Source organism: Sminthopsis crassicaudata, chromosome 4 (assembly GCF_048593235.1).
Source record: "Sminthopsis crassicaudata isolate SCR6 chromosome 4, ASM4859323v1, whole genome shotgun sequence".
NCBI lineage: Eukaryota > Metazoa > Chordata > Mammalia > Dasyuromorphia > Dasyuridae > Sminthopsis > Sminthopsis crassicaudata.
The window spans coordinates 294,825,716-294,840,479 of NC_133620.1; the positions used below are offsets into that span (position 1 = coordinate 294,825,716).

The following is a 14,764-nucleotide window of genomic DNA, read 5'->3' on the forward strand; positions in this document are numbered from 1 at the left end:
CACTGGGGCTTCAGCATTCACTATTTACCTTTTGTGTTTGTGTTGGATAACTATAACTTCTCTGCTGATCTACTGGCTTGCATTCAAGGCAGAGTAGCCAACATTACTGTAGAATCCTTCCCCTATATTCTCTGCCGGGCAGAATCTGCACCACCCTGTGGACTCTGCACCCCACTCCGGGTCTACAAAACAGGTGCCGACATGTACTGGCCTGCTTGCAACTGGCCTCCTCCCTCCATGCCTGGCTTCTGCTGCTAATTGGTTGCAGTCCCAATATTCGTGGATTTTGCCAGTCTGGAACTTATTCAGAGGCTAGATTGGCTAATTAGCTGAGGGCTGGGGGAGAAGATTAGAAAGAAGTGTGTGTCCACCCCTCCATCTTGGCTCCGCCCCCCTAGTCCACTTCTAAACCATAATTTCACATCACTTATTTCCAAACTGGCATCACTTTATTGGACATCTTTAGCTGTTTATCTTAGTCTCAGATTCAGCATTATTTGGATTGGACTAAGATTACTTCCAGCTCTCAAATTCTGTGATAGTATGTTCAAAATAGAATTTGTTTTCTTTTTCCCTTTCTCCCCTATTCACTATTCTTTCAGACTATAGTCTAATCCTCAGCCCTTCCTTTTCTGTCATCATCTTTTTGTCAAATATTGTTAGTTCTTTCTCTGACAAACATAATTCAGCTCAATAGAACTGTGTTTTCAAGTTCATCCCCTCTTCAGTATATCCATAAAAGATGTTAAATGAATTCATTCCATTATTATTCTCCTTCATTTAGATAGATCTACTTAAACCCTGTTTTCCCTAACTAGATAATCAGCTCATCATTATGTCTTTTCAAAAAAACTGTTCCCCTATCTGGAATGTATTCCATTCTCAACTCTGCCTCTTAGAATAATAAGCTTCTTTCAAGGCTGAATGCATATGCATCTCCAAGGAAAGTTATATATATATATATATAATTTTTCTCTTTGAATTTTCATATACACAAATAGCATGTTGTATTTCTCAAGTAGTATGTGAATTCCTTGAGGGGAGTGACTTTTTGGTTTTTATGTCCCCATCACTTAGCCTATAGTAGGTGCTCAATTTGTTATTTAATTGAAAAGCCAAAAGCTAAGGACTAGGAAGTTTGGGTTGTGACCTCAGAACATTTTTGTCTGTAGCTGTGATTAAGATGGAAGGAGGCACAGAACATGATCTTCGGATTCTGGACCAGGAAGAAGAAGAAGAGCAATCAGGGAAACCTGGAGAACCTGGCAAAAAAGAAGATGGACGGGGAGGTTTAGTGCTCCCTGACGGGGAACGAAAAACTGATAAGGATGACAAAGAAGACAACAAACAGGTTGGGGATATTGGAGTCCATAGGATGGAGGGGAGGGTAGTACACATAGAAATTCAGAGAAACAGGCCCCCAATATAGCATCTCCATGTTTTTTGTGTGCTTGTAGACTGAGAATGATAGTCTGTCTGAAGATAAAGCCAAAAAACCTGATGGTGATGGGGGGAAAGATGAGAAGAAAGAAGAGCCTGAGAAAGAAGCTAAAAAGGTAGTGGGTTTATTGTGCAGGGACTGAGCTTGACAGGGGGAAGGGGAGGGAGAGTGTCCTGATTTCTTGCTCATCATTTGACTTTTCCAACCCCACCTCCCATTCCTCACAGAGCAGTAAGAAGCGGAACCGGAAACACAGTGGGGATGACAGCTTTGATGAAGGCAGTGTGTCTGAATCTGAATCTGAATCAGAGAGTGTTCCGGCTGAGGAGGAGAAGGATGAGGCTGGTAGGTTTAGCTTCCTGTTGTTGATCTATTTTTTTTCTTCATGAGGGGGTTAGGTGAATATAGAGTATTGGGAGGGAAGTTTTATTTGAGATTATTGACTCCTTCCTTTGCCTTTTGTACTTCCCAAAAAATCCCCAACTCGCACAGAAGAAGCTGCCAAGGAGAAGGATAAGCCCAAAGAGGAAGATCGAGAAAAACCTAAAGAGAAGCCCAAGGAAACACTTGGACTAGAATTCAAACCCCGACCACTACACAAGACTTGCTCCCTCTTCATGCGCAACATTGCACCCAATATCCCTCGGGCTGAGATTATCTCTGTGAGTGGGATGGGAATACCTTATTTATCAAAGAGGATGTTTGTGAAGGGATTGCACTTTGTGATGATACTCACATAGATATCTTTTTACCCCTCTTGTAAGTAGATCTTGGTCTTATGGAATTCCCTTAACTGGGAAGGGAGGGAGATAAGGCACAGTAACCCTGAGTTGTAGGAGCCTTGGAAGAAGAGAAATGTGAATTCTAAATATACCGATTAATTTTTCTCCTCCCAGCTGTGTAAGAAATACCCAGGCTTCATGCGGGTGGCTTTGTCAGAACCCCAGCCTGAGAGGAGGTGAGCTATGGCAGACAGGATGGGTACTATGAGAGGAATGGGCTAAGTAGGGTTTGGATGATTAAGATTATTCTGAAGCTTTATTACTTTTGCCTAGATTTTTCCGTCGGGGTTGGGTGACTTTTGATCGAAGTGTTAACATCAAGGAAATTTGCTGGAACTTGCAAAATATCAGGGTGAGTGCCATACAGGGAGTAAATTATATAGGGTTATACAAAACACTGAACGGGCTGGTCATATCTGTCTTCATTTGATAAGCTTCACCAATTACTTATTTCTCTGAAGAACTTTTCCATAGCCACATTTAGAGTATCTTGGATCTTTCAGGGGCAAATTGAAATGTAATTATTTATTATTCTGTAGCTTCGGGAATGTGAACTGAGCCCTGGTGTGAATCGAGACTTAACTCGACGCGTCCGTAATGTCAATGGCATTACTCAACACAAACAAATTGTGCGCAATGACATCAAGCTGGCTGCCAAGCTGATTCATACTCTGGATGATAGGACCCAACTTTGGGGGGCTGATTCTGGGACCCCTCCCTTGCCTACGGTCAGTGGTTGCAACTGGATTATATCTCCTTTATCTTTTTTATATTATGAGACTCTTCTAGTATCATTGTCCTCTTTTCCTCACCCCTATCTTATCCCCTTCTCCCTCCCCACTGTGGGGACTATTGTAGACTAGACAAAAGTCAAGATATTGCCAATCTAAACCTACCACTCTCATTGATTCCCGTGCAGTTTAATAATAAGAATCTTATCTCACCTTTCAAATTCTGCCTTCCTGAATAGGGAGATTCTGAGCTCACAGCCCTATGTGGTAAGCAGTCCAATTCAGCCAACCTGGGGTGGTGCTCTTATTCCTTTCTTATAACCCACCTCTCTCCTCTCATTCCCTCTCCCTTTACCCCATTCAGAGCCTGCCCTCTCAGAATCCAATTCTGAAGAATATTACTGATTACTTGATTGAGGAAGTGAGTGCTGAAGAGGAAGAGCTGCTGGGGAACAGTGGAGGGGGACCCCCTGAAGAGCCTCCCAAGGAGGGGAATCCAGCTGAAATTAATGTGGAACGAGATGAAAAACTACTCAAGGTTAGGGAAGTTGCCTGTGTGTGCATTAGGGAGAGGGGTATGTATAGCGGTATGGAAAGATAGTATGAGTAAAGACTTCTTTATACCATATGTTTATACAGGTTCTTGACAAACTCCTTTTGTACTTACGCATTGTGCACTCTCTGGACTATTACAACACCTGTGAATATCCCAATGAAGATGAAATGCCCAACAGATGTGGCATCATTCATGTTCGAGGGCCTATACCCCCAAATCGCATCAGCCATGGTGAAGGCAAGACATCTGCCTTGTTATCTGCCCTTGTTACTCCTTTCTCTACTAACCCCTTTTGTCTTATGTAGTATTTCTTACTACCCTGATCTGTGATTTTTTTTTTCTTCTTTCCTCTATTTCACCCTAAATATTCTCTTCTTACCACAGTAGTAGAATGGCAGAAGACATTTGAGGAAAAGCTGACACCCTTGTTGAGTGTTCGGGAGTCTTTGTCAGAGGATGAAGCCCAGAAGATGGGACGAAAAGACCCTGAGCAAGAGGTGGAAAAATTTGTCACTTCCAATACCCAGGAGCTGGGCAAAGACAAGTGGCTATGCCCCCTCAGTGGCAAAAAATTCAAGGTTAGGAATAATGGGAGCTAAGGTGAAGGGTTTCTGGGTGTCTTAAGGAAACTTGAAAGGGGGAAACATCAGCATAACCAACTTGGAACAACATTTATACTGGACTGCCTGAAAGCCATGATCAAAATAGTCTGCACTGCATCTTTCAAGAAATTATCAAGGAATGTCCTAGAATCAGAGGGTAAAATAGTAACTGGAATCCACGTATCATCTCTTGAAAGATTCCAAAATGAGAACTCCAAAGAACAAAGGAGTAGGGGGAAATAGGTCTGTTTTCTTCCCTCCTAGAAGCAGCTAGGTGACTTGGTGGATCTAGACTCTGGTTCTGGATTCAGGAAGTCCTGAATTCAAATTTGACCTGAGGTATTTTTTAGCTGTGTGACCCTTGGCAAGTCACTTAACCTGTTTGCCAAGGCAAAAGTGGCCTGGTATCTTTGCCAATAAAACCCCAATGAGGATATGATCCTAAGGGTCATGAGGAAACTAAACAATTTGTCTTTCCTGATGATTTTGGTCAGATAATTAGGAAGCTATGGATAAAGTCATATTTTAACCTCTTTTCTGGCCTAGGGCCCTGAATTTGTACGGAAGCACATCTTCAACAAGCATGCTGAAAAAATTGAGGAAGTAAAGAAGGAGGTGGCCTTTTTTAACAACTTCCTTACTGATGCCAAGCGGCCAGCACTGCCTGAGGTCAAGCCAGCTCAACCACCTGGTCCCGCTCAAAGTAAGAAGTGCTTCATGGAGATTCTAATTTATCTTTCTCTGGGCAATATATATATATATATATATATATATATATATATATATATATATATATATCAATCATACAGCCATTTGTTAGCATTTTCCCAGGCCTTCCGAGAATCTTAAAACCTAGGTATCCTGTTTCCTAGGGCACTTATTCCCATGAATCTATCTTCCCCTTACCCCCTCCCTCCCTAACGCAGTAATTCATGTTCCGGTCCGTGCTGTACTCCCCCCAGGCCTGACAGGACTTCCCTACCCACATCAGACGCCCCAGGGCCTGATGCCTTATGGTCAGCCTCGGCCACCTATCCTTGGCTATGGAGGTGAGTGTAAAGGAAGGATGAGTGAGATAATTTGAAAGAGATTGGAGAAAATTGGAATAAAAATAGATGTCCTTACTTAAACATTTCATCCCCCAGCTGCAGCTGTCCGGCCCACAGTCCCTACAGGAGGACCCCCATATGGTGGCCCCCATGCTCCATATGGTGCTGGCCGTGGCAACTATGACTCCTTCCGGGGCCAGGGTGGTTATCCTGGGAAACCTCGAAACCGGTAAGATCTGAGATTTCTAAACTTCAGATGTTCTCTTCTCCATTCCACCCTAATTTATTAAAGTCTGGCTTTACCTCTTGGCTGATTACTTTCTCTTACAGGATGGTTCGTGGTGACCCAAGAGCAATTGTGGAATACCGGGATCTGGATGCCCCTGAAGATGTTGATTTCTTCTGAATAGTATCCCTTCTCCCAAGTGCTGTATCTATAATTCCCTCCCCCTTTCAAATCCAAAATAATTTTTTTGTATGTTCAGCCCTACTGCCAATAAACAGCTTTCCATATGACTGAGGCAACTGGGTGTGCAGAATGGAATCCCAAAGTAGCTTAATTGCCTGTGACAGATAAGAGTTACAGAAGAATCATACTCCTTGACTTTTATCCTTCTGACTTTAGGAAGAAGAATCATATGTTACAATAAGATCCCTTTAATTTCTAATATCTTTGCTATTATTTTTCACAGATCCCAACAGGTGTGTTGGTATATCTCTGGATAGAGATAGAATGGAAATTTATATTTAGCTTTTAAAGTCAGGCTTTAATCCCCATTTTTCTGAAGGCCAAAATTCTCAGATTGTAGAAGAAATTGAGAGTCAAAAGCTGTTCCTATTTTTGGCCTACTCACCCAATCAACCTTTTCACAGTTCCAGTCTCCTGACAGTGGAAAAACTAGGTATCCCATTTTATTCGCACCCCCCCCCCCCAAACCGTGCCAACAAGCCTTGGCTCCTGCATCCACAATTCTCTGGGTTAGTACATAGAAAGTTAAAGGGATAGTCTTTGAAACTTTGAAAGCCAGAAAGCTTATCTCTATCACAGCCCATACTGTGGTAGTGAGTAAATTAGATTATTGATTAGATCCTGTTGGTATAGGACCTGTTTTATCAGGCCAGGAACAGTTGCCACAACTGGAACACAGTCTGTACCTACCACCACCTATCTACCCCTTCCCAGAAGTGTTGAGACAGGTTGAGGCCCAGGCCAGTACTAGTCTTGGGTATAAAGAAAGAAATTTGAGTTAGCATACTCTAGGTTTGGGGGAAGGGGGGAAGGGTGGGATGAGCAAAACATTTTGACACTGTGAATCTGATAAAACTCTTTTGGGGTGGATGATCCTTATTTTTCTGCTACAATTTGCAGCTCTTGGCAGAGGTTGTAAATTACCTTGGTCTCCTGAGACTTTACAAGACCCTTTCCCTGCTGCTCCTTCAGTGTTGCCTCGAAGAAGAGGGCCCTTCTAAGCATTCTCCTTATACAACAGCCACCTACCACCCCCTTCCCTACCAGGCTCACAACCAGCTCTAGTGACTAAATTTATTGGCCCAGAGGGGCGAAGGCACCGCGGGGGGAGGGGACTCGGCCCCGGACATGCAGGGGGCAGAGAGCCCTAGTGGGTGGGGTCAGCCCCGCGGCTTTGCCCGTGTTTGCCCCAGCCCAGAAATAAATAGTATATACAACTGTGGGGCCGGGACTAGGGAGAAAGAGGGGAGGCCGGCTTCCTGGAGTGGTGAGGGAAGATTCAAGGGTCCCGTTCTCCTTCATAAGTCAGAGCAGCGCTCCTGTTTGCTGTAATGGTCGAACTGGTTCTTCCAGTGCACCATGTAGGAGCTCCAGCGGTGGAACTCCGCCTTCCACTGGCGTTCTGCCTCATCCAGGCTATCTGCGAGGGCGGCCAATGGCCGTGACAGAGGAGTTCCGAGGCACACGGGGCGGTAGGGGGAGCATTGGTGGAGAGTGGAGCGGGGGAAAAGAAGAAGCAAAAGAAATGCAATATAAGAAGCAAATGGTGAGAGCAATGATTAAGAGGACAAGGGCGGCAGAAGATGGAGAAAAAGATGGGAAAGAATAGTCCAATATAAGGGCGGGGTAGTGAGACCCTAAGCCTCTATTCATGCTCAGGATTTGGCTTTTTTCTACGTAAACTGGGAAGGACTCCTGAGGTGTCTAATCTGGGGTTCTCCCTCCCCGAGGGAGAAGGCAGATCGAGGCGGGGTGGGAGGGGCGCCGAATCTGGAGCTCCCTGACAACAGGACCCTTCCTGAGGCTGTTCCTAAGAATCTCCGTAACCTGGGCTGGGAGAGGGAGCAACCAGAGGAGGAGGAGGAGCTGCCAAGCCTGCGCCTTAGGGTAGCCCCACCTCCGACCGGGCGCACCGGGCATCCCTTTCTGGGGGGGAGGGGAAGAGTGGGTTACACCCTGATGGGGTGAGATGGGGCAACCAGACGGCTTTCCCAAGGCACCGCACCTTTTCCAGCACCCACCGTGCCTCTGTTCCCGCCCTAAGCGCACTCCTTATGCATCCTTCTCTTCCAACCCTTCCTAAATTCGCGTACCAGTAGCGCTGAGCAACTTCGGCAGGAATCGGTTCCAGAAGGCGCAGGCCTGCGCTCGTAGCCCTCGCTGTATCTCCAGGGGCCGCAGGTTGAGGCTTACATACTCCTGAGCCTCAGCTGTGTAGGGTGGCCAGCGCGGGGCTTCACGCTCTCGGGGCTCGTTGGGATCGCTAGGGGGAAGGGGGAAGGTAGGATGAGAGCCAGGTCGGCCAGGAGTTTCGCCTTCTCCCTCCCTCCTCTGTACTTGACCCTACCCTCTTTCCATAGTAAACTCATTCTTCTCCTCCCCTCCCCCCCCCGTATGTGGCATATATTAATGCTGTCTTCCTTCTCCTCTCCCCTCATCAGAGATGCTTTGGATCTGTGTTCAAATTCCCCCTCTACCACTTATCTGGGTGAGCTTGAGCAGTTTCCCTTAAATTACTTCACCTCCACAATGAGGTGGTTGGACCCTTTAGTTCCAGATCCTTTCGTCTCCCATCTCTCTTCTCTCCCCATCTTTGTCATTGTCTCCCTTATCTCAAAAATCTCCATCTTTAAAGTTTCGTTATTCACAGGTTGTCAACTTTTTTTGCCCCTTTCCACCTCTCATCTTTCTGCTTCATTTCACTTTATCCTTAATTACCCCTTTTATTATTTATAATCCTTTTCCCTCAGACTTTTTATTTTTCTCTCTCCTAGTCTGTTCCTCAGTTGACTAATTATTATCCCATCACTCTCCCAACCCAACTGACCCTGTACGGGCAAAGTTGGCCCAGTATCTCATCAGTCTCCGAGCAAGGATTCTTTCAGGGCCAGTGTAGTTGAGTGTTGGTTCAAGGGGAAGGCCAAAGACAAATTCAATCTCATAGCCATGGGGGACACCCATCCAGAGGGGCCAAGACAACGTAGAAGCTCGGTGGTCAAAGACATAGGCATAAACATGGGCACCTTGTGCAGCAAGTCCTCCTGCTAGCTGGGCCACAGGACATACCACATTGTGGTCACCCACAACATCACCCAAAGCCTCACGAAGTCGTGCAGGGTCATCAGGGTGTAGCCAGTCCGTGTAGTGCAGAACAACAGCCTCTGCTGCCAACTCACTTGCTTGAGGGACCCCAACCTGCACTCCAGCCAGGAACTGGGCCCTATTGATCAAAGACTCATTATCCTTGCTGAAGCCAGGGGCCCCATAGACCAGGAAATAGGAGCCCTCATCCTGTACTACACCTACCAGCACCTGAAGGGGAAAAACAGGAGAAAGAGAGTAAACACAAAAAAGTCAGTTACAGAAAGATACAGAAAAAATAAGAGAAGGGGAGAGGTTTTAAAAAAAAAAAACAGGGCAAATACAGAGAGTCCAAGAGAGGCAGATAGGACAAATGAAGAGAACATTTGTAAGACTAGGAAGAAAAAAAAATGATTTAATTCTTTTCCTTCTCAGGGTTTTTTTTTTTTTTTTGTGTGTTTTGTTTTGTTTTGTTTAGGCCTAAGTATGTTTAAAGGGTAGACCAAATGAAGTGGAAAGGTGAAAGATTTGTGAATTTGGGGGACTAATGAAGCTAAAAACCACAATTACCTGAAGGCCACGAAAATCCCCAGCATTGATGAGGGCCTCAGGAGTATCACTGAGAAAGTCTCCATCCACAACAGGAACAAAAGAGAATCGGAAGACACTCTGTTGGGGCAGCACCTTCCATTCCTGATCTACAAGGTCCTGGGCTTTACGGTTCCTCAGGCAGACCACCAGCTCAGTGTCATTGCTGCCAGTAGGACAACCCACTAACGTAGCCAGCCGGGTAGCTCGTTTACGAGCCTCATCTACATCCACAGTGGCCCAAGGTCCATTGGGAGCCCCACTTTGCAACACTGCCCTATGGAATAGCCCCCGGCTTGGAGGTGATAGAAGATGCATGCCTACAGAAGCAGCTCCAGCACTTTCCCCAAAGAGTGTCACTGATCTTGGGTCCCCTCCGAAGGCTGCCACATTGTCCTGCACCCACTGCATTGCCAGTCGCTGATCCAGCAGCCCCACATTGCCTGGTGCCTCCCGACTCCCTGGTAGTGCCAGGAAGCCAAAGGCACCAACTCGGTAGTTCATAGAAACGAGTACAGTGCCCTCAACTCTAGCCAGGAATCGTCCATCATAAACATCAAGGGAGGAGGCCCCACTGTAAAAGCCACCCCCATAGATCCACACCAGGACTGGTGCAGGAACCACTGGTCGGGGAGAGGGTGTCCACACATTAAGATATAGGCAGTCCTCACTTAGTTCCCGGTTAGGGTTCCACATCTCAGACCCTTGGAAACCTGGATACACGTTGTCCACATATTGGAAGCAGACATGCTGGTAGGCTGTGGCATCCAAGACCCCATTCCATGCCTGTTTGGGTTCTGGAGGCAAAAAGCGCTTAGGTCCCACTGGGGGCTCAGCAAAAGGGATGCCCAAAAAGGCAGAAACAGGGCCCCCTGGGGCATTGACGTGAATCCCACGAAGCTTGCCTTCCTTCACTGTCACCAGCAGTTCAGGATCCTCAGTGGTTTCAGCCTCTACCCCCCTGCCTAGGAGGAAGAGGAGGAGGAGGAGAAGGGATGGGGAAGGACTATGGAGAAACAGAAGAGAGAGTCGAATGGCCATCCTCATGCCTGCAAGGGTAAAGAGGAAGAGGAGGTAAGATGGCCAAAGAGGAAGGAAGGGATGGAGAAAGTCGGAAAGCAAAAAGATTAAGATTTGATATAGTAGTTATCATGAAGAGATAGAAGAGGAGGGGCCAGTTGATAGTCCCAGAGACAGAACCCTTTGCTTCATTCTCAGAAGGTCTAGATCCCATTCTTTTGGGGTTGTACGAGTTTGAGATGAGGCTGGGGAGAGGTGATGTGGCACCCAAAACCACAGTTTACAGAACAGGGAGTTTGGGGAAGATGGAGACCAAGAGAAGAGAGAAAGGATTCTCGTGGAATTGTCCTGGGTCAGGAGTTCTGAGATCGGGCCAAGAAACTGCCTCAAATTTCTGCCCACCCCCTATCCTTATTCTGACCCTTCTGGCCCCATCCTCTGGCATAGAGGCCTAGCTCTGTGCCTCTTCCTGTCAGCTGCTGTGCTCTTCCCTAGAACCAGCTGCCCTAGGTGACCCCTTCTCCGTCCTCCCCACCTTCCATCAGTACAGTGCACTGGGATTGCAGTTCCAGTATCCAGCCAGCAAGGGTCAGCAGCTATTGACAAAAGTGTACCCTTCTACTTGGCTCTTATTCCCACTCCCCCCACCCCCAATCGCTTTTTCACCCCCTTTAAGGTCTCCCATCTCCAACCCGGGAACGCAGGAGCGAGGTGGGGGAATCCGTGACTTTTGACAAGGGCGCAAGAGTTAGGAGTCTGAAGAGGACAAGAGATACCCGGATTATGAAGGGGTCTGCTGGTCCCATATCCGGAGGGGGGGAGGCGTTGGGGAAGAGAGGAACGGACGGCCAGTCCGCCTCTATTTTGGGGATAGCAGCTGCTGCTGTTCCGGTATTTCCATCCAGGGATCAAAATTCCCCAGATCAGGACGGAAATCTCTTTTGCCTCCCCCATTCCCCTCCCTCTCCGCCCCCGCCCCCGCCCCAGTCGCTGTCCTCTGAAGCCTTCAGGATCCCCCGCGAGGTTCTGAAACTCGGCAGCAAGGCGGGGGTAGCAGCAGAGGAGGATTAACTAGGAAACACGAGGAAAGGGCTAATTATAACCCGGGGCTTCCGCTGATGCTCCCCCACACACACCTCCCCTCCCCCCGCAGTAAAATACAGATGGATTTCCCTTGGGGGCGGGGACGCAGGGAACCCTGCAAGGATCAGGGGATTGGGGAAAAGGAAGCTAGGGATAGCGGGTTGAGGGTCCGGGAGCCCTCTTTGCGGTCCCGGCCCCACCCCAGAGATCTCATAGACACTAAATAAAATGCTCTGGCCCTGGAAGGTGGCGGCCTCCCAAGGGTTGCAAAGGAGAAACTAGAGCGTCCGCCCAGAGCGAAGGTGAAGCGTGTGTGCAGGTCTTTGGGAGACGGGGAGGGGCGCTGGGCTCACTCTCCCTCTGCCCTCGGAGCGCGCTGGTGTGTCTGGTTCTCTGCGCTGGAGAAAGAGGGTGGGTCCCGGGAGGAGTAGGACTGGGTGGTCCGAGTTGGGGGGAGGGGTTGTGTTGAGGTGCAGGGCTGGCGGGGTCTGTGAGAAGGATCTATGGAAGCTAAGGATGCACGCATGCACCCGAGCTGCGCCTTACCCGATGAGTCAGAGTAGCTGGACGGGAGGTGAGGGGGAGACCAGACTGGGGGCTGGGGTCTTACCTGGGCCGGGCGGGCCAGGAGCAGGAGGCGGAGGAGCTTCTCCAACGCAGGCTAAGCCGGCTCTGACCGCCGCCGCCGCCGCCGCCGCCGCCTCCTCCCCGCCCCCAGCTTCTGGCACACACACCCCCCTCCGGGGCCGCCAGGGCTTCAGCTCCCCCGCCATCTCTCCCCCCTCCCCTCTGTGAGGCGCGAGAGACAGACTTAGACAATACTTACAGAGACAGAGACACCGACCCAGGGGGAGGGGGTAGATCAGTTATAGAGATAGACGTGAGGGGCACCCATACAAACGGAAGAACATAACCATCCCTATCAGTGAGACAGCTACTAGACTCACAGGGGCGCGCACGGGCCACGCACACGCTGACCACCGTGAGGCAGAGAGGCGGACACACCAAAACATGGAGACCCCCCCGGGCACGTGGCGGCGGGGCACTAGTGGGGTCAGTGCGGTCCCGAGGGTGCAAGGCCTCGCTACGGGACGCGGCTGCCTGTCTGTCCTGTCTGCCCTACAGCCCATGTTTTCTTAGTGGAGTCAGCAGGAGTGTAGGCCCTCCTGTCCCAACCCCTAATTTTCAGCTTCCCTAAGTTAAGATGTATGTGGAGGAAAGGTACATTGGGTTGGAAACCTTGAGATCGGAGAAGACGCTTGGAAGACCGAACTGAGGAAACCTATGGAGCAGGGTGAGGGGAGGGATTGGGGAAGATAAGAACCGGAGAAATGAGGACTGCTTAGTAGGATGGGGGATGGGAGGTCCCCACCCAGCACTAGAAACCTCAGGAAGCTCGGGAGGCTGCTGGCTTGGGTTTCCCAAGAACTTGTGTTGGGGGAGGGGAGGGAAGGTTCTCGGACCCTGGTCACCAATCAGAAACCGACTGGCCCATGACATCACCAGAATGGATAATCATTGGCCAATGCCACCGACAGTTAGTGGGATCCGTTCCTTAGGGATCGTGACCACTTCTCTCTGTCTCCGATTCATCTTTCGCCCCCAGACTCTCCAGTCAATCTCCCCTTATCATTCAACCAGTAGAAGCCATAGAATAGACTAGAAGCGTGAGGTGGGGTGGAGCCGCCTAATGCTCCCAGGAGTGCACTGGAGATGAGGTGACACCTCTCCATCTGCCATGTCATTGCCCGTCCCCACCCCACCGCCCACACATCTTGGCACGGGGCAGTCCGCAGATCACTTGTACTTCGGCCAGTTAGTTCCTGTGGGTTCAACCTGTTCCCGAGCCCCGTATGTGAGCGGCTGTGGGAGCGCTCTTTCTCCCACACGTGCTGCAGGTGTATCTGGGGCTTTGTCAGTCACTTCATACCTAGGCTGTCAATCCCCAGTGCACCCCGGTCTTTCCCTCTGCAATTTCAGTGCACCAAAAGGGACTTCGATGGAAGCAGGGAGAACGGGAAGGAGGTGAAGGGGGCAAGATTCTCTGGAGCAGGCAGAAGGGCCTAAGGGAAGCCTTGTTCCCTGCCTTCCTGCTCCTCCCAGCCCAAGAACCCTCTGAACTGATCCCTTCTGCTTATGATCTCCTCCCGAGCCTCCTTTTCTCGTTTCTCTTTCTGGCCATTTTAGTTGCAGGCTGAGTACCCTGCCAGCCCCGCCCTTGCCTAATCTACTTAGAAACTCCCGCTAATGTGTCCAGGCAACTTTCCAGAGGTCTGACCCAGGCCTATGACTGTTTTTCGTCTTAGATCTTATTCCTTCTTTATGCTTTCCAAGTGCCCGATTCTGGGATCCCCCTCCTCCCTGCCCAGTTGCAGGGCCTTGTCCTACCGCATCCCTTCCCGCTCGGCTCCCACTCCATCTTGAGCATCTTTGGTACCAACCCTGAATTTCTCCTATTCTTGTAAGGTTGTGGAAACCTCCAGGTGGCGCTAGGGACAATTGTGCCTGCATCTGTTGCGGGTAGGGGTCTTATGGGGAAAAAAAATCCCAAGACGTGAAGGTTGGATCTCCTTTTCCCCTACTGTCGCTTGTCCGTCCTGAGGGAAATGGCCGATGTTGGACGGAGGGGAAATAGATCATAAGATATTAAGAAACTTGAGGCTCAGAAAAATCCCTCAAGTACTAAGTGGCAGAGTCAGAATTGGAACCCAGGATCTAAGCCAAATCCTCTTTTTTATTGCAACTTCCATGGCTTTATGCCTAAGAAAAATGATAGTTGTAATTCTGAGCAGTCGTTGATATTATTACTGGGTAATAAAAACTAAATTTTGAATGAGAAAATATGAAAAAAATTTGTATGGGAAATGTGTAGAAGAAAAGAGACCTGCTTTATTGTCACAGATTGTTTGCTATTAATCGACCTTACTCAAGTTCCCTAGCCTCAGTTTTCGCTTCTATAAGGAGGTTGGACTAGATAGCTAGATAGCTACAAGTCACCTTCTCAGGCATTTTGCCTGGGAGAATGAAGGTAACTTTAATGATTGGGGCTGATAAACATTTTAAGGGGTGGGGCAGGACAAGGCAAATGGGATTCTCCCCTACCTAGTCTGGGCAGTTTCCCTCAAGTTCTTATATATTTCTGAGTGCTCCAGGAATGTGGTGTAGGATGATTTTTGTTTGTTTTTAAAAACCATTTTATTGCCTCTTTTGGTTATCTTTGTTGACTTCATTTAATGATATTGATTTCATCAAATTTTATCAGTCATAATGATGACTTTGGACATAATTTTAGTGTTATTTGATTCTTTTCTTTCTCATTTCTAATAATCTAATATTATAAGGCAGAATTTAGCATAGTGTCA

The 14,764-nt window shown here is 48.3% G+C and overlaps 2 protein-coding genes across 11 annotated transcripts in view; one reads left to right on the forward strand and one right to left on the reverse strand.

Moving 5' to 3' along the window:
• Positions 1 to 5,682, forward strand: part of SRRT (serrate, RNA effector molecule) — a 31,050-nt gene extending 25,368 nt beyond the window's left edge. For 2 of the 8 annotated variants that reach the window (XM_074264921.1, XM_074264920.1), the window contains exons 7-20: positions 1,173 to 1,351; positions 1,458 to 1,556; positions 1,669 to 1,786; positions 1,934 to 2,103; positions 2,338 to 2,399; positions 2,497 to 2,575; positions 2,763 to 2,951; positions 3,319 to 3,492; positions 3,594 to 3,747; positions 3,895 to 4,088; positions 4,659 to 4,815; positions 5,075 to 5,161; positions 5,258 to 5,390; positions 5,492 to 5,682. In XM_074264921.1, coding sequence (XP_074121022.1) covers positions 1,173 to 1,351; positions 1,458 to 1,556; positions 1,669 to 1,786; positions 1,934 to 2,103; positions 2,338 to 2,399; positions 2,497 to 2,575; positions 2,763 to 2,951; positions 3,319 to 3,492; positions 3,594 to 3,747; positions 3,895 to 4,088; positions 4,659 to 4,815; positions 5,075 to 5,161; positions 5,258 to 5,390; positions 5,492 to 5,567 — 1,871 coding nt within the window. In that variant the 3' untranslated portion in view covers positions 5,568 to 5,682. Of the gene's footprint in view, positions 1 to 1,172; positions 1,352 to 1,457; positions 1,557 to 1,668; positions 1,787 to 1,933; positions 2,104 to 2,337; positions 2,400 to 2,496; positions 2,576 to 2,762; positions 2,952 to 3,318; positions 3,493 to 3,593; positions 3,748 to 3,894; positions 4,089 to 4,658; positions 4,816 to 5,038; positions 5,162 to 5,257; positions 5,391 to 5,491 lie in introns of all 8 variants that reach the window. The other 6 variants (XM_074264918.1, XM_074264915.1, XM_074264919.1 and 3 more) reach the window with 4 other exon arrangements.
• Positions 5,683 to 6,690: 1,008 nt separating this feature from the next.
• ACHE (acetylcholinesterase (Yt blood group)) lies at positions 6,691 to 12,249 on the reverse strand. Of its 3 annotated transcripts, none has more exons than XM_074264925.1 (5): positions 12,229 to 12,249; positions 9,282 to 10,348; positions 8,458 to 8,942; positions 7,724 to 7,893; positions 6,691 to 7,050 (listed from the first exon to the last, which is right to left on the reverse strand). In XM_074264925.1, exons 2-5 carry the CDS (start codon positions 10,344 to 10,346, stop codon positions 6,929 to 6,931), a joined length of 1,842 nt encoding a protein of 613 aa, XP_074121026.1. In that variant the 5' UTR covers positions 10,347 to 10,348; positions 12,229 to 12,249; the 3' UTR covers positions 6,691 to 6,928. The 3 variants fall into 3 exon arrangements, with proteins under 3 accessions (XP_074121026.1, XP_074121025.1, XP_074121024.1); XM_074264924.1 differs by lacking the exon at positions 12,229 to 12,249 and adding an exon at positions 12,013 to 12,212; XM_074264923.1 differs by lacking the exon at positions 12,229 to 12,249 and adding an exon at positions 11,096 to 11,288.
• Positions 12,250 to 14,764: the final 2,515 nt, after the last annotated feature.

Excerpts from the sequence above, each read along its gene's own strand:
- ACHE (XM_074264923.1), bottom strand. The coding sequence starts at position 11,273 with ATGGGGGAGGCAAAAGAGATTTCCGTCCTGATCTGGGGAATTTTGATC. Across the intron at positions 8,943-9,281 it reads GGGATTTTCGTGGCCTTCAG|GTGCTGGTAGGTGTAGTACA; the intron begins GTAATTGTGGTT and ends TTTCCCCTTCAG. Across the intron at positions 7,051-7,723 it reads GAAGTTGCTCAGCGCTACTG|ATAGCCTGGATGAGGCAGAA; the intron begins GTACGCGAATTT and ends CCGCCCTCGCAG.